This window comes from Plectropomus leopardus, chromosome 9, assembly GCF_008729295.1.
Source record: "Plectropomus leopardus isolate mb chromosome 9, YSFRI_Pleo_2.0, whole genome shotgun sequence".
Taxonomy (NCBI): Eukaryota; Metazoa; Chordata; class Actinopteri; order Perciformes; family Serranidae; genus Plectropomus; species Plectropomus leopardus.
This window is the reverse complement of record NC_056471.1, coordinates 28,461,877-28,488,198: the sequence shown is the minus strand read 5'-3', so window position 1 is coordinate 28,488,198 and position 26,322 is coordinate 28,461,877. Positions and strand designations below refer to the sequence as shown.

The 26,322-nt window shown below is 39.0% G+C and overlaps 1 protein-coding gene across 1 annotated transcript in view; it reads right to left on the bottom strand.

Annotated features, from left to right (window-relative positions):
- The window catches only part of glrbb (glycine receptor, beta b), a 41,384-nt gene extending 25,035 nt beyond the window's left edge, over positions 1–16,349 (bottom strand). The window contains exons 1-4 of the mRNA XM_042493316.1: positions 15,929–16,349; positions 8,843–8,981; positions 4,681–4,787; positions 2,016–2,083 (exon numbers count right to left, since the gene is read on the bottom strand). Coding sequence (XP_042349250.1) covers positions 2,016–2,083; positions 4,681–4,787; positions 8,843–8,964 — 297 coding nt within the window. The 5' untranslated portion in view covers positions 8,965–8,981; positions 15,929–16,349. The remainder of the gene's footprint in view (positions 1–2,015; positions 2,084–4,680; positions 4,788–8,842; positions 8,982–15,928) is intronic.
- Positions 16,350–26,322: the final 9,973 nt, after the last annotated feature.

Below are 26,322 nucleotides of genomic sequence, written 5' to 3'. Positions count from 1 at the left end.
ATTGGTCATGGTGTGAAGCTCTCCACTGGAAGATTTTACAAGCGGACACACTCTACTGATCTGCAGCCAAAAGAAATATTTCCAGAGTACATTTTCATGCAGCTCCAATTCCACCATATAGGATCCAAGACTTTGTTCAGAGTATCACTCCTCGTGAAATCAAGTGGAACATTGATCACCGCTTTGGCCTGAGACACTATCCAAGACTCTGGGAGCAAAGGTCTAAAATCTAGCACTCTATCTGTTCTTGTTCCAGTATATTCCATGACTCAATTGTTCATGCAAGAAAAATATCAGGTTTGTGAGGAATGGCACTGAACTGGTCCTTGGCTGCCACACAGTTCACACATGGGTTGCATGTCTTTCAAGTCTTAAAGGCTGCTATGCTTTGCTATGGTTTTGTGTTTAGCTGTTTTGTTTGAGGAGCATTGAAATTGTGTTTGCAGCCCATCACAAGTTGAAGTCCTCTCTATCTGGCATGGAAGCCACTGACCAAACAGTGCCAGTACATTCACATTGGGGAGCAAATGGGATTTGATAGCAGTGCTGCATTTGATAGCAGTTTGACAGCTTTCACAAACACATCAAAATATGTTCTCATTTCAGTTTTTAGTTCAGTTATTTTTGTAAAAAATAAAAAACAAAACAGAAAAGCTCTGTGTTTATTCTTTGGTATGCCAAATCAAAAAGTGCAACTCTGGTTTTAGACTAAATCTGATTACGTAATCCTTTTGGTCAGACTGTTCTCCTGCACTGTTCGTATGAAAAGTAAAGCACCAGAATTTGTATATATTCCACACAATCATAAAGGCGGACCTAACATGACTAATGTGCTGACACGAGTAAAGAAGGAATTGGTATGAAGGGTGAAAATCCACATACGGAGGCATTTTGGGATGGTGGATGGATCAAACACACACAGGACTTTCACACAGGAGACGTGTGTTTGTGTCTTGTGTGAAGTCAAGTGAACTTTGAGCTATTTTTAGGTACCCCATCACGTTGTCATGTTATGTTGAGTATGTTACTTTGCGTAAATTACGTAAGATGTCAGCAACCAACTATCATTCTTAAACAAAACCTATATAACTTAACATTATGTAATGCAACAATGCAAAGTAATTTTACTTTCCTAAACCTAACCTGCATATTTATTGTAATGTGCATTACACAGCATTACCTAACTGTGATTCTTTTCCTAAAGTATGCAATGTGACAACGCCTGACCATAATTCTTTTCCTCAACCTAACCAAACCAGTGGGGGTGCTAATTTGTTGGGCGACATTGCGGTAGATATCACACACACACACCCTTGTCTCATGATATGTTTTTTGGCTAGTATTCTGAATAAGACAAACATTGCTCTAAGATTTGCATTGCTTTGAAGCAACAAGATTGCTGACCCATCTTGTTGCATATAAGTTAAAAAAGTGCCTGCATGATTTATGCAAAACAACAGACTGTGCTTTCAATTTCAGTTCTTTGGGGATAACACTCTAGATTTCATACTGTAAAACTGCACTATATCGAGAAGGTCATGAGACAGAATCAAGCATCAAACTGTGAAGTCTGCACTGCATTAATTTCTCTTACCTTGTCACATAATTGAACATATTTACTGAGACAGAGACACTTAATGTTTATTGGCTCCTCCCAGCAGCTTGAAATTAAAACACACCAGTAAGCCGGGCTCATTAGAAACCTTCAAGAATGTTCCCTTTATTCTTTCCTAAATGATCAAGAGTCGACCCAGCACCGTCCTTGAGTTTAATCTGCATTCAAACTGCACTTCTTTATCTGCAATTAAGCCATCAGATAAATGAGGCATGAAAACTCCGGTCTTCATAATGATTTACCACTAAATGGTCTGATACTGACTACAACACATGCTCACGCATCCTCCTTAAAAGTTGTGGGATGAAGCAGTGTTCAGCTCTTATCCACTACTTCTGACTGGCAGAAGTACTGATTATCAATAGAGTCAGGCTGAAATGGGACTGGACTGGATTCTCACCATGGTCGTTTCTTGGATGGAGCCAAAACTGTTGATGAAGATGTTCACTCGGTCTTCCACAGGAATTCCTTAATTGAGAAAGAGGAAAAAAAGAGTTTGTAGTATTGGGTCTGTTTGTTTAACAGCTGCTTTGCGATGAGTACATTTACACGCACAAAATATTCCCCTATTGTTTTATTTGATGAGGGTCATGTAAATGTATATTTTCTTTAGGATTTTCAGCTTAAAACATGTGGGTTATGTTGTTATTATTCAGGTTTGAATAGCAAAATCTGATCACGTATACAACCAACTCACCAACTGTTTGCAAGGCTCAGGGTTCCCACACATTTTACTGGACAAAAATTCAAATCTTTTCCATGACTTTTCAAGGACCCATAAAAAAAATTCATTTTGGAAAAGCACTCACTCAACTGTGTCTTTAGCACTTTCCAACACACACAAACACACACACACACACACACATACACAGGAAAGTCCTGCTTCCCATAACAAACGTCGCCACACTGTCACATTTACACGTAACCTGTCTTTAAAGGGAAGACTTGTCCGGAATTAGTCATGGAAAATGAAAACCATGTGAGTTTTTCATTTGTAACAAGCAGCAAATTGTTTGTTTGAGTGAAACTGCTTTGTCCTTGCACAACGCAACATCGATGCTGAGAGGATATATCGTGCAGCCCCAAGTTGACGTGTTAGAGCTATGACTTTTCCAGGCCTGGAAGACAAGATTGTGAAATTTCATGACTGAGGTTTTCCATGACCGTGGGAACCCTGAGGCTGTGGTAGAAATGCATACAGAAAAGCTACACATTTCTGGTCGGAACAAGAAACACACCTACTTTTAACCATCATCGAAGACTTTGATATCAACAGGTTTTTGGAGAGGATCAAGTATCACAAGACAAACCTTTTTAAGGAAGGGGCTTAAAGGAATGAAAGAGGTAGGCTGAGCTCACATGGTTCAACAAGTCCGCCACAGGTAGGAAACTTTGAAAAAATCCTATCTTTATGCAAACATGTAAAATGACAAGAGACTCCAGCCATTGTCCTTTTCCATATTTTGACATGATAAACGACATCGGACGAGTTAATCAGAGTATGCACAGCTGCATGTAAACAGGAGTATTAGTGGAATATTCATTTTCATTAGACATGTAAACAGCTTAGAAGGAATACCGTCTTTTTCAGAAGGACAAAACCTGGAATATTTTGTGCATGTAAATGAATTCAATGAGAGTGAAGCACAGCTGTGTTTGTAGCTAACAATAAGTGTCAGTTTGCTTTGTAAAGCCCTGTAAGTCTTTATTTCTACATGTTATATCTGCATTAGATTGACTGCGTTGCTGATCAGGATTTGTGGAAGATGTTATCAACATTGCAAGGTAATGAAAACCCCCTCTCATCCCCTCTGCGAAGCTGACGCTGTAAACATATATATCGGCATCTCTCTCCACTCGGCCTTTAACATAAACTAATGAAACCCTTTATGAATGCAGACTACTCTTCCACCTTTGAATAAATCATTTCCTTTGAGGTGTTTACTGGAGGCTTTTACAGGATAAATTCTATCATGCAATTCACAAATGAATGTGCATAATATGGAGGTGGCACAGAGCTCACAAACTCCATGCATTAATGCAGACAAGCAAGACAAACCAATATTCAGCAAACACTTCTGGTGTGAGCTTAAAACTCTCTATAGGGTCCATAAAATCTGCTCACCATTTTATAGGCCAGGGCAGAGTAATGCACAAGGCACAGTTTAGGATGTAATTTGGGAGATTATGACATGGATGTTAATGCACGGGGAGCTTTCAGCCCACCCTGAAATCAACAGCAGATGTTTGGCTGCTGGACCGGTCTCAGGCAGTCAGAGAGGGAGCGGATCCTGCTCACGATATATCAAAGATTGAGTCCCAGATTCAACTTCTGCTGCCAAGTGTCAAGAGGATGGAGACTACCTGAAGACTCGTAAGTTCATAAGTCAGACGTAGAGGTCGTCAATCACCTCTTTTGTAATTTTTATGGCTGTCTCTGAGAGACTGAAGCCTGGTGCAGCGTCACATTTACAGTGTAAACACTGTATGGATACTTGGACAGTAAAGAATAAAAGAACTGGCAGGTTCTAGAGGCAGAAATCTGAAAGAACAGCAGTTAAATATCATATCAATCCTCACACTGTGTGTTATTTTTTTAGGATTTTAGACTGTTTTAAAGTCTTCTTTTATTCTTCTTCTTTCGTCTTTTATTTGGATATCCAATCAGTGTCTGTAAATGTAGTCCACTGACGTAATACAATCTGTGTGTAGCTACACTGATCAAGAAAACAACATATATAACATATTCAATTTCCAGAACAGCCTGTGTATCACCATCTTGTTAAATTGTCTTTTAGAAAACACAGCCAAGCCGAGAACATGGACTCACTGTAACAGTGTTGTACGTGTTAAATATGCAAGTGTATGCATGCATACAGGAAATCCATTTTCATTTATGTTTCATGCACCATTTATGCAGATACCTGTTCCTGCTCTGACTCTATAGCAGAAATATGGAGGTAAATATTCATCGTACACTCATTAATTTAATTAGTATGACAGCGCTGCCACAGAAATGTAAATCAAGAATAGACAGAGACAGATGAAGAGGAAAAGAGACTTGCCTTTGAAGTTGGGCCTTATTCTGGGATCATAGGTGATCAGTAACCTGTTCAAGATGTTACTGGTTGAATTTGCAGGGACTCGGGCCAGATCCTCAGATGACAGCTGTCTGCAAACAAAAAGACGGAGACGGAGGGTCAAACACGATTACATTAGCAGGTCAAATTCCTGACAGATGAACAGTGCAGATGCCGAGCACACCCACTTCTGCTCCGTATACTCTCTGATTAAACTATAACCTGAGAGATTTACCTGTTAGGGATTAAATTAGCTTTTAACACTTGGACGATGTGTTGACCTTCAGGCAGATAGGGGACATTTTTTCAGCCTTCTAGGACAATTGACCTATCGCTCACCCCCACCGCCTTAGCTCACTCGCTGCCTCAATTAACAGTGGAGGCTGTCGGTGTCAAAGACATAATCAAAGATGCCTTACAGAACGTTTGGGGACAAAAAGCTCCTTATTTCACACAGAAACCATCAAAAGGGTCTTCACTATACCGCGGTGTTAGCGTTAGCCAGCCTTTGCTTTCTTTGTAATGTGACAGCTAAGCTAACGTTGATAGTTTTCAGCCGGGTGGGTTTAAACTACAACCTTCTGCTACAGTCAACACTGAAATCTGACTGTCAAAGAACCAAAATACCAAGACAAAGTTGAACAGATGACAAAATTGAAGTTGGCCATAATGTTAGCGGCTATTAGCAAACTTAAGCTAACGTTATCTAGCCAATTTTGCTGCAAGGTGACGTTACACAGGATTTTGCTGACATAATGTATGAGGTTATATTGTCACTTTGCAGCAAATTTTGCTGACACTATGTTGCTTTACCTTAATAAATAAATGTAGACATCCTTTATCTTCTTTACGTTGAGCTGCTTAATCCAAAGGACATATTTTGTTCTGTTTATGTGAGAACACAAGAAAATATACTACGTTCTCTATCCTCTCAGAATACCTCACGAACATCGATGAACCATTTTTATTTTATAACTTCATAAATTTAAATAAAAATGCGGGAAAACCTAAATTTCTAATGCTTTTCTGTGGAGGTCAACAAGCAGGATGTCCGAGCACATTTTGCAGCTGCACAAAATTTGATTGGCTTGCAGCGTTCAGGATAACGTTTGCTAATTAGCAGGAAACACAAGAGTTTAAGGACCCTGTTTTTGGTTTGTCTGGGGAAAGTATTAATGAATACAAGCCTAAAATTTGGGTAACAGTTACTCCGACCCTCTGAAATATATTCTAAAGGCATACAACTAAGTAACATTTTCTAGAACAGTTTTTATTTTCTTTGTGAAAAATGCTTTAAATAATTGACTCATGTGTTTGGCAAAGAGTATAAATGACCTGTCAAGACAATCCGCATTTTTTCTGTGTATTTTACATTTTATTGAAACCAAAGTGAAAGTTTCCCTTTGAACAATTCTGCAAAACAGCTAAAAACAGCTGTCTACTAACAATTACCAGAATAACATAAAGTGGTGACTTTCAGCAAAACATCATTTGTTGACTGAGGTTGACGGATGAAAAAACAATGAGGGAAAGGGGAGAACAGGATCTGGCAGGAGAGAAAGGAGGAGAAGAAAGCCTCCTTGTGGGTGGCAATGATTCTCCTGCCAAAGAATTTCCCCCTCTCAAAGCACTTTACATATCATTATGTAAACCTTATCATGCACTGAGGATGAGTTAAAGTGCTCCACAGGAATGCTGCGCAATGTGTGTATGTTCTGCGGTTCCTCTGATCAAAGCGAAACACATAATTCCCATCCACTAAACCTCTTTTTTCTCTCTTTTAACAGACCCTTCTGACAACCTCAAGCACAACTGCTAAACTGGAACCAAGTGGTTCCCTTGATCCACAAAGGCCTCCGCAGCACTAAACTCGAAATATGTCATACAGCTTACACTTGCCAATACTGGGACTACATCAAACGGCTTCTCATTTCAAGAACTTTCATTGTCGAGCCATTTGTTACCATTTAAGGAAGACGGGGGTGCAGCCCGGCACAGAGAGACCACGGACAGTCCAAAAGGCATATTAGGACATAGTAATGTTCAATCTGTCATTAGACATGTACAAAATCTATATTTTTGGGCTACCTGACAACCTTATTTAAAGGAATACTTCATCCCCTAAATGACTATTTTAATCTCAGTCACTGACACAGTGAGTTTTTCTGACATGCCTCCTGTGAACAAAATTCTGAGAAAATTCTCGATGAATCAAAGTTGTCTATTGTTCCTTCATATATATATATATATATATATATATATATATATATATATATAATATATATATATATATATATATATATATATAATAATAATAATAAATGAATAAAACTATATCAAAACACCTGTTTACAAAGTCTCACACAAGTCCTGCAGTAATAATTCAACTTTCATTTACCCAGTTGTATGCTCAGTACTTCCCAAACAGGTCGATAGGGAACTGAACTGAAAGTGAAACTTTTGCTCTCTTCAAAGCCAGACTCCACTGACAAAAACAGTGCTGGACCGTTCATTGGGAATGTTATTGGAATATATACACTGTTCAGTTATGCATTGCACCGCACTCTCAAAGCACAGAGCGTACTCTGTGCACGGATGGAGAACAGAAACGTCAGGCGCTGAATCCTAACGGTTCCTTCAGCTGGGTCAGAGTTTGCATTCACTCGGCAGCTGCTCCTCTCATCTATCAATCTGATCTGATCTGATCAGCTCTGAATGGATGCACACATCAGTTATTCACCTCATGAGTCACAAACTGCTGCAGACCTGCAAAATCCTCAAAATTTAGCAAAGGGGGCACAGAATGGTGCAAAGTGTCACACGCATTTAAAAGAATAAAAATGACAAAAGTTTGCTGTCCTGATCAACGCCATTTGGTGCTGAGTCCTGCGACGCCCATTGTTCCCAGTTTACTGCGTTACTCTGTCATATCAGACTTGAAAATCTGTGCAGTGAAGCAGCTGATGAGCTTTGTTCAGACATGAGTAGTGGATAAAGACTGCAAATAAGATCCATCAGGTGTAAGATAGACAGTTATGCTTTCACTGAATGCTTAAAGAGTAACTGTTACTTTTTACAACTGAACATTAGTTTCCCATGTTTTCTACGTAAGTGACTCATGAACACGATTATTTTTTTTTAAACTGGTACACAACTGAGAGAGTGTGCCACAACCGGCTGCAGCGAAACAGGCTGTGAGGGGCATTTGTGCACCATCAATGTACATCCACTAAAAGTGTTTGTTTTTGCCACTGACAGGCTCAGATTACTGTTTTAAGTGTCTGACAACATTATGCAGAGGACCCTACGGAGATAGACATTTATGTTAAAAAGTAAGATCCTCTCTGTTTAACCAGAATCAGCCCCAACATTGTCACCAGTAAACCCACCAGACTACATTTATAAATAAGCTGTAGTGTTAGCTTGCATAGAGTCAGCATATTTTCAAATGTAATGGGTGAACTGGGGGTTTATTTCAACCAAACCAGTGCTGGTGGTTGTTGAAACAGTGTAAAAACGAACAGAGACGGTTTCTGTGAATTTATTTTGTTTCTGTGGACATTGAATAAAGTGTGCTTTACAATAATAACATAACATAACTAAATTAGGTCTGGTGGGTTTGAATGGTAATTTGGGGGCTGTTTCTGGTTAACAAAAAGGAACTTACCTCTTTAACAAAAAGGTCTATCTCTGTAAGGTCCTTTCCATAATGCTGTCTGACACTTATAATAACAATCTGAGTCTGTCAGTGGGAAAATGAAGCATGTTTAAGGAATGTAAATAGATAAAAAATGCCCTGTAAGGATACATTTCAGCCTGTTTCACGGCTGCTGGCGGCGCTCTCATTCAAACTGGACCAATTTCACAAATTGTTGTCTCTATTAATCACTTAGACACAAACACACAGGAAAAGTGTCCAGGTTGAAAAATACCAAAGTTACCCTTTAACTGCCAATATTGGTGCACCTCAAAAGTACATAAAGGGGGAACTTCACCAATGTCAGACATAAAGGTCAGTTTATTGGTCAGCGGGGTGCTACCCAGCCGATGACAACATCTGTTTGATGTCTTTTGTGGCTACATGAAGCACATTTTGTTGTCATTTGCACTGTATGACAGCCCATGGTGTTGTTGGCCTCGTACTTACGATGGACAGTAAACCTGCTTCCCTTTCTTCTTTCCCTTTTTTGTCCCTTTTTCTTTGGCAGATGCTCCCTCTAGACAAAGAGAGAGGATGAGGAGAAAGATGGCGAGCTTCTTAATGCCCATTCTGCTGTGGGTTGAGCCTGTGGAGGAAAAAAACAAACTGTTAAAATAATGAGAAGGGGGACACAGAATTTAAATGGCTCAAGCTTAATGGTGCGCAATTTAATAACCCACACTGAATCGTATTCTCGTCACATTCGACAAATCTCTGCATTCATTTGCACATGTGACAGAAGACAGGGCTGCCTGGGCTTCGCTCTCACTCGAGTATGGAGCCTCGGGGGTATCCAGCGTTCCTACAGCTTACAGCAAGTGGTATATAAGACTTTTTCAGACTTTTTCAGTGCCACTCAGAGTGAAGACTGATCTCACTATAACCAAAATTGGGGAGAAAAAAAAGATCTGACACCAATTATTAAGGGTTAGAGAGAATTTTTGCCCAAATATTTACTTTAATATAAAACATGACTTTTGGGTGACGGCCATGCAAATGGTATTGTGTGAATTTTTTTTTTTTTTTCAATTACCTTTTATTTTTTGATTTAATGATGCAATGTCAGAAAAGAAGGAAGAAGAAAATTAAATTGTACCTTTTATGTCTTAGCACTTTAGGACTTATGAAAAATTAATTTCAGACATTTAAAGACCAATTAAGGCCTTATCTTTTACATGAATAATTCAAGACCTTTTCAGACTTTTTAAGGATCTGCGGGGATCCTGGTATCTTAAGGGGATAGTTTGGGATTTTTTAAGTGGGGCTGTATGAGATACTTATGCATAGTCAGTGTATTACAAACATGAGTGGCGTTTGCAGTTTGCAGAAACAGACGGGGCACATCACAGCTTTACCATGCTGTTTAGAGGGGTTTATTTTCAACATTTAGTTTCACTTCAGTCGGATCGCATAACAGCCGTTAACAGCACTTTCTGATCCAAACAGATGACCAGCGACAGATGACTAATGTAGTGCCAAAGAAAAGCTGTGTGACAGCGAGGTAAAGTGGTGAAAACACTCCAAATAAAGCGTCCACTTAGACAGACATTGATTTTTTAGGTAGGCCTTATTTAAAGTGGCTAAAATATGTTTTGATATCATCATATGTTTTGATATCAACCCCTGTGGGGTGCGCGCTCATCGGCCTCTGCAAACTTGAATTACACCGACCAAGTGTACTGTATTTAAAACACTGACTACCTCATTCAGCCCCACTTCAAATATCACAAACTATCTATTTTCTGAATGATGTGTGTTTTGTCTTTCCCATCACATACAGTAAATGTGCGCAATGTGAATGACTCAATCTAACATGGTTTAATCAGGTAGTACAAGTTCAAGCACAAATCCAATTAGTTGAGTAATGCACGTGAATAACGATGGTCATTCAGGACTCGTCAGGTGAATGTGACCCTGAAATATCCTCTACTTCAGTCTAGGAATAAAAAGGGTAAATTATGCCATTTCTTTCCCATCGCCACAGTTGTTTACCTCGATCTTTAAAAGCTGTATAATTAGGTTTGATCTATGATAGCTGCCGTGATATAATTCAATCCTTTCTCACACAACAAATACTAAAATGTGGGAGATAATGTAGTTTGGGTGTTCGCTATAAATCTGTTTGTTAGATAATGCAAATCCAGGTCAACCAGTAACAGAACTATACATATACAAATGCACACTTCTATGCACAGGGAGAGCGCTTTTGCATTTCTTGATAGGGGCCATTAATCAGCTCGCAGGCGTATAGTACCTGTGTTATTCATTCCCATTCTAGGAAACCGGTGCCCTTTCATTGCAAAGGGACGCTGAGACAAACAGCTAAGCCAACCGTCTCAGTCTCACCCCCCACCCCACCCTGCTGGCAAGACTGTATATTAACTGAAGCACTTTATTGTCTAGACAGAGACACTCTCCCTCACTTTCTGTCCGCCATGGCCCAGTAACTCCCCGACTGTTCCTCGCCTGCACATTGATCATCATCTTCTCTAGTGGAAATCGTTTCCACCGCTCCATTCAGCGCTTTTTGTGTCCATGCAAAACACCTTGCCTCAATCCAAGCTAACTACACATCGTTTTTTTTATCGATTTGGAAGATTCCTGCAAAATGTGGGGTCGGACTGAGGAGAGAGTGGCCGACATACGTCAACACTGACCCACACATATCGAGTGGCAGCAGCTGGAGTGGCGGGGGATGTTTAACTTGGCAACGGACCACACACTCTTGGAAACGGCTTCTTATGTGACCTACGATTCCTATGTCTCATCGACCTTCTAGCATTTCTCTGCATGACAACTCAAAATATGACCGCTGGCATGAGCACACAGCACATTATGGCAATGTCCCAGTCCAACCCTCTGTCACAGGTTATATGTGTGTCTCTAGGATGTTGGGCAGTTTTATCAGTGTTCCTCCTTTCAGGGATTTTTTTAATTGTACCTTTTTCACAGCAGACGCTTTTCACAAGCTGTTTGAAACCTGCGCAAATTGGTTTGATTTCTTTCGAAAACATGAAAAAATGCCCCTCAAATTGCAATTTTCTAGCTTTTATTTTCTCATATTTGTTAAAACGGAGAAGATTATTAGATAATTACTATGAAAATGATTAAATAACAAAATTTTCTTTTATCATTCTAATAATTCTATATTTAAAATGATGTCACAGAAATAATTATTTTTTTTAGTTTTTGAAGTAACTTTCACGATTGTTTTTGGTTTTGGTTTTTTAACTTTTTTTGTTTGTTTGTTTGTTTGGTTTGTTTTTCTTATTTTCCATTGAATTTCTAGTAACGTTTTTACTAATTTACAATTTTTTGCAAATTTTTTGGTAACGTCAACATCTGTGCGTTGCCTTCTCCCCATATTTTTTTTTAAAGAAATCAGGTTTTTAAAGGGTTAATAACATTACAAATAGCTCATTTCCACTTAGAGTAATCTCTTCTATTGTGTATGCTGGCTTACTGGAAGCTCACTGGGACACACAATCAGAGTTCCCACTTTCCTTAAAAAAGTCTTAAAAGGGCACTGAATTCATTTTTCTAAAAATAAGACCTTAATTGGTATTCAAAAATTGTAAAAAAGTCCTTTAAATGTCTTAGATATGCTCAGATACGGGAAGTCCGATTTTATTAATCTTTTTTTCTGACTCTCACTCATATTGTGAAATCTCAAAATAACTGGCAACATCTTTTTTTAAATAAATATTTAAATATTATGGAAGCTCACTGGGACACACAATCAGAGTTCCCACTTTCCTTAAAAAAGTCTTAAAAGGGCACTGAATTCATTTTTCTAAAAATAAGACCTTAGCTGGCTGTCACTGTTCCCTGGACGACAGGGAAATGCAAATTAAAACAAAAACTGGCTATTAAACCAAAATTTCACAGCATGGCTGAAAGCTGTACAAAGCACTGCACACGAGGTTTAGTATATTTTCGGCACAATGTAGATCTAGGCAGAGTGAGAAGCACACACAGGTATTTCTGTCCTCCCCACGTCTCCACTGAAAGACAAAAAAACTGTCCCTAAGTTATTAATTCCGTTTATGTTTTATGTTTTTGTCTTAAATTTCATTCCGAGTCCAAAAATGTCTTCAAATTTCTTAAATCTAACTTGCCTTAAGCTGTAGGGACCCTGTAAATGCAACTGTGTCTTGTGCTTATATGCCAAGTCTAAATGTCTGCGGTGGAAAAGGTCTTTTGAGTCCGAGTAAATCATGAGAAAACATATTTGAAAGTAGAAAAAATAAATATAATACACATATTTTTGGGCATCAGAACTGTTTTGTCTTATTATTAAGCCACTACCCTTTATGTGTAATTATCTCACTACCCTAAAGATTTGCCTTGGATTACATCCCCGTTAAGGGCAATGTTGTGACCTTAGATTTGACACTTTTGATAAGCTGTGAAAAGAAATAGCTCTTAGCTTTCGTTGTGGATCAAGTTGTGACCCGAGGATTTATCAGTGTATTACAGACTTCATGCAGTTATGACAAACTGTTGATAAAAAACTGATGACCTACACGATTTTAATTTATACGATACTAAAAGATAAGTTCATTACAATAAACCTTTTTCACAGGAGACACTTTGTCATAGCAGGAAAAGCACAGGTGAAATTGATAACATTAACAATAAGTCAGCTCCATTAAGTGAGACAGCATGGACAATACCAGGACCTCTCCTAAATGGGATGCAGTTATCGTTAATGTCACTGAATAAACCTGTGCTCTTCCTACTCTGACATGTAAAAACGCCTGCTGTGAAAAAGGTCTATTAAGTTCCACTGCTCTTCAATACACAATGCTTTTTAACACAAACTCCTTAATCAATGAGTTGTTTTCTGGTTTTGGGGTGACTAATTCATTATAGATTGGAGAAAAATTTAGTGGCATGTTTAATTTTGTTAATCTTGTGCATTTTGCGGTGTGTGCTATAAGTGTTTAGCTCAGTGGTTTTTAAACTTTGTCTATCGTGTCCCTCATCAGAGGCTGAAAAAGACATTATGCCCTCAAATCTACAATTTCAATCAGAAAGCTCTGAGTTATTTTCCCTACATAAGTCAGATTTATTCAAATTTGTTTCACTCCATATTCTTCCCCTGGTCATCCACACAGCCACCCACAGTGGCTCTGTGCCCCCCCACTGTTTGAGAACAACTGGTATAGCTACATTTTAAGAAATAACAAGACCATTGTTGGCACCCATGCAAAAAACTGACTCCTGTGCAAAGAAATGTGGGTTCAGCAGAGACTGAGTCCATAAATTGACCTTGGCACTGCCTGAGTCAACTGTGCCACCACTGAAGAACATTACGCTCGCTGTGTTTTACTACAGGCGATGTTAAACTGCAGAGGCTTTGTCATAAAGTGGCTGACAGTGACTCAAGCGGCCTAACATGGTGAGTCCCATGGGTGCAAGGTCAAGAGGCAATTCTGCTCTGCTGCAGTGAGATTCCTGAGGGGCATCTTTACACCATCCAGTCACGCCCACTAAAAAATGCTTCTTTTTGCACCTGACGGATTCAGATTGTTATTATAAGTGTCTGACAGCATTATGAGAAGGATCCCTCCAGAAAGAGACCTTTTTGTTTAACAGTAAGATCCTTTTTGTTTAACCAGACAAACCCACCAGAGTTCTTTTAAAGTAAACAGTAATTTTATAGCCATGAAACGCACTTTATCCAAAGTAAACAGGAACAAATTAAACTCACAAAAGCTTCCTTGGTTTGTCTTTCCAGTGTTTCAAGGCTCAATAACTCTGGTTTGGTTGAAATTAAGTCTAAATTCACCCAGTTAGATATGAACAAAACAACAAAAAAGATCTTACTCCTAAATGAAAAGGTCTACATCTGTAAGGTCCTTATCATAATGTTGTCAGATACCAAAAATGCCTATTTTAGCCTGTCTGTCACATTTTAGTAATCACACTGTACTTCTACCGTCTGCAGCTCTCTTTTTTACTACATTTGCGATGTTAAACTGCAGAGGCTTTCTCAGTGGCTGCGGTGGCTCAAGCATGGTGAACCCCATGGGTCCAAGGTCAATAAGCACTTCTGCTCTGTCCACGAAATGTCCACTTGCTGTGCATTTTCTTTTATTTCTTTTTTATAAATCATTTTTTATTTTTGCGCAAAGCCATTTTGAGGCTGTTTCTGGTTACACAAATAATGTTATCAGACAGTCAGAATAACAGTTTAAGCCCGTCAGTGTCAAAATAAGCTGTTTCAGTTAAACAGCCTTCATGTACAGTGTCCAAACGCCTTACGTTTAAGTGCTGAAATGCTTATAGATATCCGTTTTTTAAGACTCATTCCTGGAGTATCCTATATGGTCCAAATTCAAAAATTGTCCGTCTCCCCTTTTTGTTTTTTGTTTGTTTTTTTACTATTCTACCTATTTTAAATTGCACACTCTTGGTCATAAAGTAGTTGGCACGTTCGAATGGAACTCGTGACCTCGTGGTTACGACATGGTAAGCCGTGTACACAACACCGCTGCCAGACAACGGCAACATGGATTTGAATGTTGAAGTCTAGAGACCACCACCACTAACGATTTAACAAGTCAGCGCACAGGTCAAATACTGCAGGTAATGCAAAGGCACAGTGTCAGAGGAAAAATGAGGTCGTTAGGCGTAGCAACATTTTCCTCAGACGCATTATTAAAGTACAACAACCAACACTCTACAACAAAAAGTACAATACAATAAATTGCCATCTGCAGAAAAATCAGAGTCCATGGCCTTTGCCATTTCTGAAAACATCAGAAAACACAACGCAACTCGTAAACCCCGAGCTTCCAAAATCGTTGTAAATACCACATGAGGAGGGCGTTCATATGGACTTCTATCATAAACACATCCCCAAATGAATACACTATGTCTCTCAAGCAGCCTCAGAGTGTGTCCCAGGGGTCCAAGGTCAAAATCCAACCCCATGTAATTTACACTGGCTGTTCTGGACCATAATAATGCTACTGTATTAAAAAGAATGAATGTAAGAAGACCATAATATTGGTGATTATTATTTATAAGCTGTTGGCGTTCACTGTAATGCAATAAGGCCATGTGATCTCATGCATATTATATTTTTTACACTACATGATACACTTCAGTTGTCTATAAGGTGCTCTTATTTAACTGCTAAATGCATTAACGCACGTGCTATGCTAGGCCCGTGCTATGTTCATCAAAATACTAATAGGAAACCAATACAAAACACCCAGTTTATGCCGGGGGCTCTCACAACCTGTGGCTGCTCGTCGCATTGGCTCTCTTTGGAACAAGAGAAAAGTAAAAGTAACAGACACGAGCCCTCAGCTCGAGCATCAAAGGAGCGCGTGAGAGCTGCCCTGCCTGCAAACAGCGACCACCATGACGGCTGAGGAGGAGGAGGGGAGGGGGGTGTAGGAGGAAGATGCCAGCACATATGAACGCGAGCATGCGATTACACACACACGAGCGCACGTTTAAAGACATAAATAACACGAAAGTGGTTGATGAGAAAACGCGCCACGCGCTCCCACTCACCTTTAGGCTTTGTCACCTGTCAATTCCTCAGGAAACAGTGAAGCTGACAGAGCAAGTAATCGTTAACACAGCCTTGCAGACCAGTCGCTGTCTTTCTTTCCCATTCTTGCCTCCGCTCTCTCCACTGAAGCAATTTGTTGAATTTGTTGAAAAGTTACATCTCGGCAAATTGCCAATTTTTCTTTTTTTTTTTCTTTTTTCAAATCACCGCGCCCGCTTTGTTGTTATTTTGGTGTGTGTATATGGCTGCTGCTGCCCTTTCGCCTCAGCTCGGGATGCCCAAGATGGAGGCTTGCGTGGTACCTGTCATGCAACATGCGCAGTAGCGGCTGTGCACGAGCCGGAGAGCATCATCAGTCCTCCCATCAGCAGCAGCAGCAGCAGCGCGGAGGACAGCAGCCCTCCGCCTCCACATCAACCTCACAGCCGCTGCTGGAGAAACGCTCCCATTTACGTGATGGGGGAAAACGCCTCAGTATTTATGGCGGTGTCTGTGTGGTATTTAGCGGCAGATGGACAGGAGCAGGGAGGGCAGAATAAACCATAAAGCACAGAGAGAGAGAGAGAGGCGGCAAATTATGCATGCAATATATAGTTCAGGCCCGGGCTATATAGGCTGAGGGCTTCCATTGGTATTTATTATAATGCATTCAGAGGTATTCAAAGACCAGGCTCGTTTTACATGGAGTCATGTTTTTAATCCAGTGGCTTTTAGATGATCTAAATGAAAGTGAATGAGAAAATGGCTGAGAGAAAAGGACCAATCTGTAATTTTTTGACCATAGATCACCAAATACTTGCATGGGCGGATCATGGGACAATAAGCATTTGGGTGCAGAGTCACAAAAGGCCCCACCACCTCGTCAGCATAGGACACAAGACACACTTTTTTTGACTCATTCGTATGTTATTTTTAAATTCCGTGGCTTTTAGATAATCTAAATTAAAATGTCTGAGAAAAAAAGGACCAACCTGTAATTTTTTGACCATAGATCACCAAATACTTGCATGGCCAGATCATGGGACAATAAGCTCTTGGGTGCAGATTCACAAAGGGCCCCACCACCGTCAACATAAGATACAATAATTTTGTGGGGGTTTTTTCTTTTCTTTCTTTTTTTCTTTTTTATTTATTTTTTTCTCTTTGTGGTCATTTAGTGTCTCTTTGTATTGGTCTTTCCTGATTTGTAGTTATTTTGTGTCTCTTTGGGTTTCGTTTGCAATTTTATGGTCTTTTTGAGTCTCTTACCAATCAGTAGGTATTCATTTGAAAGACATTTAATTAGAAAATAGGACCAATCTGTAATATTATACGACCACACATCAAGGTATATTTGCATACATATAGGGGTAGAATATGATATAAAAGGCACCAGGGCACAGATAGCCTTTGCAAAAGGCCACAGCACCTCTCCTACACCGCACCAAGACACACAGACTTTGTGATGATTTTACCCCTTTTTTGTTGCTGTTTTGTGCCTCTTTGTGGTCATTTTGTGTCTCCCTGTGCTTGTTTTGTGTGTTTTTGGGGTGCCTTAGTGTCCTCTTTGGTCATTGTCTGTGTCTTTGTGGGGGTGTCTTGTGTCTCTTTTCAGTCTCTTACCAGTCAGTAGATGTGAATTGAAGTGACATTTAATGAAAAAATTACTGAGAAGAAAAGGGCCGATCTGTAATTTTGTTTGACTTTACATCTGCGCACACATGGGCAGATTATGAAAAAATGGGCCTCTGGACACAGATGTCACTCTCCTACAAAGGAATGAGACAAACAGACTTATAGGTGGTTTTGCCAAGTTGTTGCTGTTTTATCTCTTTGTGGTCAGTTTTGGTCTTATTGTGGATCCTCCGTGTTTTTTTGTAGTCATTTCATGTTTCTTTGGGGTAACTTAATGTCTTTTTAGATTATTTTGTGTCTCTTTGTTGTGGTTTTGCCATTTTTTGTGTCAAATATTACTAAATTAAACAAACATTTAACATTTTATGTTTTAAATACATTAAAGAGAACACATTCATTGCATAAACTAGATGTTACAAGAGCTTTTAATCACATCATGTGGCCTTTATCAGCATTAAAGTCCTTCAAGTGCTTATAAAAAACTTAAGTCAGCCATCTATACTTTCATGACAAGTGGATCTAACTGTTCCAAAACAGCTACTCAATGGTGCAGAAACTGTTTTCCTACTGCTGTTTTTAAGTCACTGTTAGCAAGTGTGAATATATCTGTCAAACACACACATCAGTTTGTGAGTCATGATGTGTTTTTCATCTGTTTTTCACTCGTTGACTTCAGTCTTGAGCTTGTGAATGAATTGAAAGACAGAAAACAGAGTAAATGATAAATTAATGAATGTCTTACATCAGAAGCCTGAAAAATATTTGGCAAAGGACCAAACAGTTATAGGCTCACCAAGAAGTGTCGCTTAATATAGGCTCATCATCGATTTTATATAAAGTCTATGAGTTAAAGGAATTTTATGATGCAAGCACTGGACTTTTATGCGGCACGTGATTGATGTTCTTCTTAAGCACAAAGTATTCTGTAGGGAGCTGAGCTGCTGGTGAGTAAAATCTCAAGATGTCTTTCTGCTTCACAAATTGGAGGCTGAGAAGCTCAACTAAGAAAACTCTGTGTGTGTGTGTGTGTGTGTGTGTGTGTATGTGTGTGCGCACATGCGTGTGTGATTTAATAGGCTTAAATAAGCTTATTGTAATGTCAACAACTGTTCATATGATGGACTTCAAGCACATACTGTAGATTAAATCATTAAAATCTTGTTTAGGTGGATTACCCTGCCTGCTACCTTGCTCAAAGGATTTTAATTTATAAAACATCATAATTATGAAATGTATTGGTTTTGAATAATAGCTGCAATAATGAATCAATTAGTTCTAAACAATTAAAGTCACTGGATACTAATGCAAAAGGACTTTAAAAAATTGGAAATACTCAAGTACAAGTACATCAAAATTGCGCTAAAGTACTGTACTTGAATAAATGTACCTTCTACCACTGTTATAGTAAATACATTGAACTTTTTTCCAACTCTAGTCACTATTTTTTTAATGATAGCAGCTGCAAGTATTCTGTTTCTAATGACTATTGATTATTGAAGACTAATAATAATCTAAAACAGTTTTTTAAGGCTAAATATGATTCCACAGTGCATTAAAAGCATCAAAAGAGCCTTTCTGATTTAAAAAAGAAAAAGAAAAATTCTTGGTGATGACGTGCACCTGGATTTAGTTGTGGTTCTTTTCTTTTCTACATAAAGAACTTCCTCTAAACATCAGAAATGTTTGTGTCAGTTTTCATTCATTCTCTGAGGTTTGTTGAAACACTTTAAAAGATCTGAACAGGAAGCCGGATCTTTGTTCTCTCAGTGAAAATAAAATCTAACGCAACAGAGCTGATTTTTCCCACAATTTCTGATCTATATCTCATTCATCACTTTGTGTCAAACAACTTGGGAGGCCTCTCTGCGCGTCGATCCCTGTAGTATAATTTTGACTGACAAGGCATTCCATTTGCATACACAAATTAATCAGCAACACATGCATGGAGATTAACGATTTATGTCACAGGGCATGGTTCTGGTGTTACAATCAAGGGTTTTGCATCAGAGCACAAGGATCCTTTTGTGTCGTCTACAGAAATGTTCGCCGGCTGGCTCTGAGCCATGTGTCTGATGGACAGCCATGTGCCATTCCAGAAATCTGTCAGGGCTGGATTGAAGCAGTCTATCGTGGTATTGTACCTGGCATTCAGAGAACATTTTTCTTACTACTGTAGCGCACAAGAGTTTTATGTATTGTCACATCCTTATTCAAATGAAAACAAAGCTTTTGACGGGGGGGGTCGCACAAGTGTTGCTACTAAACATCTTTTTCACCGTTAAATAACATGTTTTCAATTCAGATGTGATGGATCGCTCTTTAACTGAACCCAGAGAAGCATCACAGACGTGAACTTCAGATCGGTGACAAGATAAATCGCCTGGAAGAAGAAGAAGAAGAAGCAGATGTCATACGCTGTTAAAGTGAATGAGACTTTAATGTAAATCATGAAGGATGAAGATGAAACAAAAGGCCGCAGGACTGATGGGATGTGAATATTTTCAATGTGAACTTGATGTCGGGTTTGGAGAAACGTTATGCACTGTTGTGGGCATAGAAATAAAAAGGAAATGCTAAATAGCAGTTTTTATTTGGAAATCATTGTTTATGGGATCTGATGTGAACTCTGCAAGGGGAGTTACACAGTAAAGTGCTTTGCCTTGCTGAGCTATCATATTAATTATAGATGAGGGTTTTTATTCTGTTAGCCTCTTAAAAAACACCCCATGCCCAGAATAAAATGGTTACTGTTCTTGAACTTTTTACTAAAGTCCTGATCTATGGTCTCTTCTGAAAGGAAATCTGTGACATTTACATTAACATCAAAATTACAAAAGGGAAAAACAAGTTTTCATTTGACTGTTTTGCCTTTTTTTTATCTCCTGCTCCACAATAAACAGCTGCTGTTGCAGTGAGACTGGGTTTTGCAAATGCTTTAGTGTGGTTACATTGACATAAATAACCCATCTATGAGGCTATGATGGTATTCTGGTATTGGTCTAGTGTGGCGCATTGCATTCTGGTAGCTGTAGGTTTTCTACCTCTAAAGTAAACACAAATGCCACAGCCTTTTTTCTCTGTTTTCACTGGTTATGTAGCACCAATTTCAAAAGGATTTGCATCTTTCTACTGCAAAGACAGCGTATAATTTTCTAAAAACATCATTTTCCAGTAGTGAAATACTTCCTTTTAGTTTAGAATTTTTCTGTGATTGGGTTTTTTTTCATTTCAAATTGTGCATATAAAGAAGTAAAAATAATCTGAATAAATTCTGCTGGCCTGAGAAAATGGCCCCTCTCTTTGGGTCAACGGCTTCATTAGAGCAGCACAGTAAACAGGCAGTTTCACAGGACATGGACATGTTCAGGTATTGGCATCTTGGTAGTTGCTGAGTTCTCCCTTTATTTATTGATCAAGGTCTTTCCCCTCTGTATAGTGCTCCCTTTAAATGACCTGCAAACAAAATATGTACGAAGCCATATTATTCATGCCAAAACTGAAGCACTTCAACATGATTTGCATCATTTTTCAACAACACAAGTGTGCATATATCAAACTGCAGACATTCAGTGTGCATACTCTATAAATTCACCAGGTAACAGTAGACATGCACAGAGTTTCAGGCTTGCAGATGCTCCAACAGTTCATCACTGTGCAGTGCTGAGCTCTAGTACAGTGCTGCACTGATTGAGTTTGGCATATAGATTTGACCCCTGCATCATTAAATAAGCAGATTGCCATAATTGAAGCTGAGTCTTCACCGTCAGCAGATGTTCAGTATAAGTGCAACACTAACTAAGATTATGATGGAGGCACCGAGCCAGAAAGCTCTTCAGCAGGAGAGTTCCCTCCCAGTGTTTTTGGACTCTACTCAGGTGTAAGGAGGGAAATCCTCGAGGAACAAGAGGTTTTACTAAAACGTATAGCAAACAAACAAACAGTGGATTTCTCGCAACATAATAGTCAGATTGAGGGAATATTAAAGTGGTTGAAATTACTTTTTTCTTCTTCTTTCACATTTATATGATTCCAACTTAACAATAAAACACATTCATTCAAATGAGTCATGATGTTTCCTCCCAGCTTGTGCTATCACACTGCAGACTTCCTACTGTCTCATTTTCACAGCATCCAGCAGCAATAACAAATAGAGTCAGACAGCATCCCAAAAGTAGCAAGTGAATCTAAATTGAATTCTGTTCAGGTTCTGCCGTGAAACACTGGCTGCAGACAAATGTAATGGATAAATGCATCAGACAAGAATATCTTTGTTTTGGTGTAATTAATGGGTAAAGCGCAACACTGACATGCTGAACTCAGATGGTACTGCTCCGCTGGGGCCACATGTACAAGTACTAGTGGAGGAGAGAAAGAGAGAGATGTATAAATTTGTGTTTATATGTGTTATTTTTACCTTTGCTCTGCTTTATTGTCTTTGATTTAACGCTATGTCTTTTTCTACATATGTGCATTTTGACAGCCCCTATAGGGTGTCATCTCTGTGCTGTCTGTGTGCTCTCTTGCAGGCAGGTGCTCGTTCGGGCAACTGGGAACACCTGAGAGTGCTACGGTTAATTGAGCCCATGTGCAGCTCAAAGCTCTCTCTCTCTCTGACTGAACTCCCCAATCTGCTGCTGCATCTCCTTCCCCTCTTTGGTTTGGTTATGTTTTCTTTTTCTTTCTTTGTTTTGCTTCTGTGCACCTTCACCTGCACACATTTTCCATCAATCAATCAGACATCATTTGAATAGCACATACAAACAGACTGTAACACAAATTGCTTTATACTATGAGTTTTCACATTTTGTTTTTTGATTTTTTTCAACCCTAGAGCCCCTGGTAGATCTCATCTCTCTCTATCTTGACTCTGTAGTTGCAGGCTTGCTAATAACAACCTTAAACAGTGTAATCAGGTTTTCTTACAAAATAAGGCAACAGCAGAATACAATGCTAAATGTCCAAAGTATCACCAGCCAAAAAAAAATCTTGTAGATTATTTTTTTTCTTCATGCAATGTCCAGCCTCATTTCAGAGGCAGCAGGTTCTCATCATGATGACTGTGTGGTGTTTCTTGGCAACTAGAAACCGGACACTGAAAAGCAACATTATAACCATCTATACTGTGCTAATGATGGGTGATTTTAGAGTTGGAAATCATTTATGCTTGAATGTGAAGGCTCTAGCTTCCCCATAACACTGAACTGAATAAGCAGATCAACCCTTTAAAACCAGGACAGACATCAGTTTTCTTGTGCTGCGTTTATATGCCTTTCACAAGCTTTTAAAACTTTGAAAACTGAACAGACTGGTTGGATTTTTTTAAGGAAACATGGAGAAAAAAGGCATTGAACAACTTGACAAGAAATTGAAAGAGAAAGAAATTAAAAAAAAAAAAAAAAACTAGGGAAATGTCTAGTAGAAATTCTTTAAAAATAAACTGCAGAAAATAAATACTTTTATTATTTGATTACATTTTCTGCTTTTTTTCTCCCACATTTTAAAGGGTTAGAAAAAAACAGATGGATGGATTCCGTTTCACATTAGTCAGCACGCTCATGCTTTACCGAAATTCATTTGAATCACATTATGACATACTTTTCTTTAGAAGAGACTTGACTTCAAAACAAGTTGTCCACAACTTAGTCATTTTTCCACAGAGGCATCAACAAGTGTTGATAGGCCTGACTGTAGCCCTGAGGGGCACCACCAGGGGGCTCTGGTTTCAAAGCCAAGTGCAGCCAGGGGCAATTAATGACCGTGATGCCACACTTTGCACATCTCAAACTCGAGTGTCAGATCAAGGGCATAGGTACTGTATTAACATTGGTGGGGGGGGCATATGAAACAAGGCGTTTGGGGATTGTCTGCAAAAAAAAATTTGAGTACCAAGCACTAAATTCCCTGCATTCTGGTAAATTGTATGCATCCATTTGTGCATTTTCTACATTCATTTTGCGTGTGAATGTCTTTAATTTTGTCAAAATAAAAGTCCTCTGCTACTTTTGTGTTTTTATTGGGCGCATGCTCTTAATTTTGAGGGGCTCCATATTGTGTCCCCTGCAAAAATCCACACCAGTGCATCATATTTTAATATTCACACAACTTAAGGACACACTGATGTATAAAAGTGTGCCCAAACAGTGAAGGGCGCCGCACCCTTTAGAGCAAACGTTAGCATAACCTTGTAATTCAATGATAAGAACTCATCAGACATAACAATGAAAGTAAAAGACTTCAATTTGTTATAAATTCCGAGAAAATGTGAGTCATCTCCCTCTAAATTCCCCTGCTGGCACATTTCCCACAACTCCTCTCAGGACCACACAGCGGAGGCTCCTGCTGCTGCTACAGGAGGTTTTTACCATATAAATGAAGTCATCTCAAAAGCCTTTTTCTTCAAGCTGCAATAATAAGCTGCGATCTGGATGTAGCAAACATGTCCGCTCCCTTGTGTTTCACTTCATTTCACCTGGAACAAAACTGGCGTTTCATAGACACTGTGACAGATGCGTTGTGTAACACCGACTGATCAGGGAGAGGGCATTTGTTTGTTTGACAGTGTGCCCCGAAAAGGCAAGCAAATCTAATGGGATTTAGCCCGGGAGCCGACGACTGTGAATTCTCCATTGTATACATTTCCATCTCCAGTGTGCTCGGCGGACACAGAGCCCTCCTGGCTGGCATGTCTCTGTACGTTAGCCGTGACCCAAAAGGTCTGCTTTGTTTCTAATTTCCTCTGTTTATTATATTTCTTTGTATCAAAGCCGCCGCGTTTCACAAGACCACCGTGGAAGCGGCAATCAAATGTGGACAACGAGACAAAATACCCAGCTTTTACAGACAAAACCTCAAGGGGTGAATGAGTGTGTATGTGTGTGTGTGTGTGTGTGTGTGTGTGTGAGAGAGAGAGAGGGATTCCACAATGTGAAGTGCTGACATCTGCTGCAGGCCCTCGCAGGGCTGGAATGTGATACTCTCCTTTACACAGAGGGCCTTGGCCCTTGCAGCAGGCACAAGAAGACCTCTATATGCCCCTCTCCACGGGGGCAACACACGTATGAAATGACTGTATCAGTGCTTCATGCCTTCTTTTCCCAGCTATAGACAGTGGTGAAAAGTATTCAGAACCGTTACTTCAGTAAAAGCACTTATACCACACAGTAAAAATACCTACAAGTCCCGCATTCAAAACTGTACTTGAGTAAATGGAAGTAGGTATAGTCAGGAAAAAGTACCTTAAGTATTTAAAGTAAAAGTACCAAAATGCAGAAAAAAAACAAACAAGACCCCCTCCCCCCCGATTAAAAATAAAAATAATAATAATAATAATAAATAAGAATAAGAATAAAATAAAAATAAATAATAAAAACTAAATTAAGAGCAAATTTTAAAATATATATGATAGAAAAAAAACACCCCAAAAATAATTTCATTTTTCTAAAAACCAAAACTCAGTTATTTAAAAATTTAAAAAAACTTCCCCAAAACTCAAAATAATAAAAACCCTAAAAACTCTCAAAATTATTTAAAATAAAAAAAGCACCCACAAAACTCAAAATTCTAAAAAAAATAAAATATTTTTTTGGCTATCAACTGATTGATTAATCAACTAATCATTGTAGCTCTACTAGTACACATGGTGAGGAGATTAAATTTATAACCAAAGATCATATTTTAAAAACTTTTCTTTTTTTTTCAATGACAAATCTTAGTTTGTAATGTAAGTAATGTTGTTAGATAAATGCAGTGAAGTACAAAGTACATATTTCCCACTGAAATGAAAATAAAATGCTTAGTAAAGTAAAGTACAAGTACCTGAAATTTGTACTCAAGTACAGTACTTGAGTAAATGTACTTAGTTGCATTCCACTGCTGGTTATTAACTGATTAAAACCACAAAACCTTCCCTCATACCTTGCTGCCGGAGAGATGGCGCCCTGCACTCTCTTTGTGGTGGTGCTTTCTGAGCTATGTGAGACTGGGGGTAAATTGCTGCAGCATTGCATCATGAGTCTGGCTCAATGGGTTCAATATGTCTCCAGCTCTCCTTTGATTGTTGTGTCTGTGCTGCAGCAGACTCACCGTACATTGGGGGGATACACTGGTGGATTTTGCCAACAATAGAATGGGAGGAACCACATGAAACACAGTTGATGAGGTACAACAGTGTGCAGAGGAGAAAGGAAATTGGGAACAGGAGGGAGTATTGTTCCAAGCGGTGTCTCTGCTTTGATATGACAAATTGAGAAGCTCTTAAACATTTCCTTCCACAGAAACATTTAGGCAGAATGCACAACAGCGTGTTGAGGAGTCTTGTGTGGGTACACATTCATCTTTCATCTCTCTATGGGGAAAATGAATCGAGGCTTTAAACAATCACTCCATTACAACAAGCTTACTTAGGCTTATTTTCTTGTGGAAAGTTTCCTTTTGAATGATGAAGCTCCTGATGTGGATTTCATTGTTTAACCGTGTATATGTTATAAATTTGATGAACCATGATGCACCGGGCAAAAAATGTAAGCGGGCCACAGGGGCCAAAATGATGTAGCCTAATAGAAAAAGCAAGGAAAAGACATTCATGAGCATGAACACAAAGGGAGCAAATGTGATACACACGGTAGCAGCTTTTTGTCTTTTCAAAAAAAGGACAAATTGCACAACTTTTTTTTTTTCACTGACATTGGACAAAGCTTTATGGAAAAACTATTTAAGTCATACACGATGAGGAAACGAGTAGTGAATTACTGCATTCTGCACGAGAAAAAAAGCATTTTCT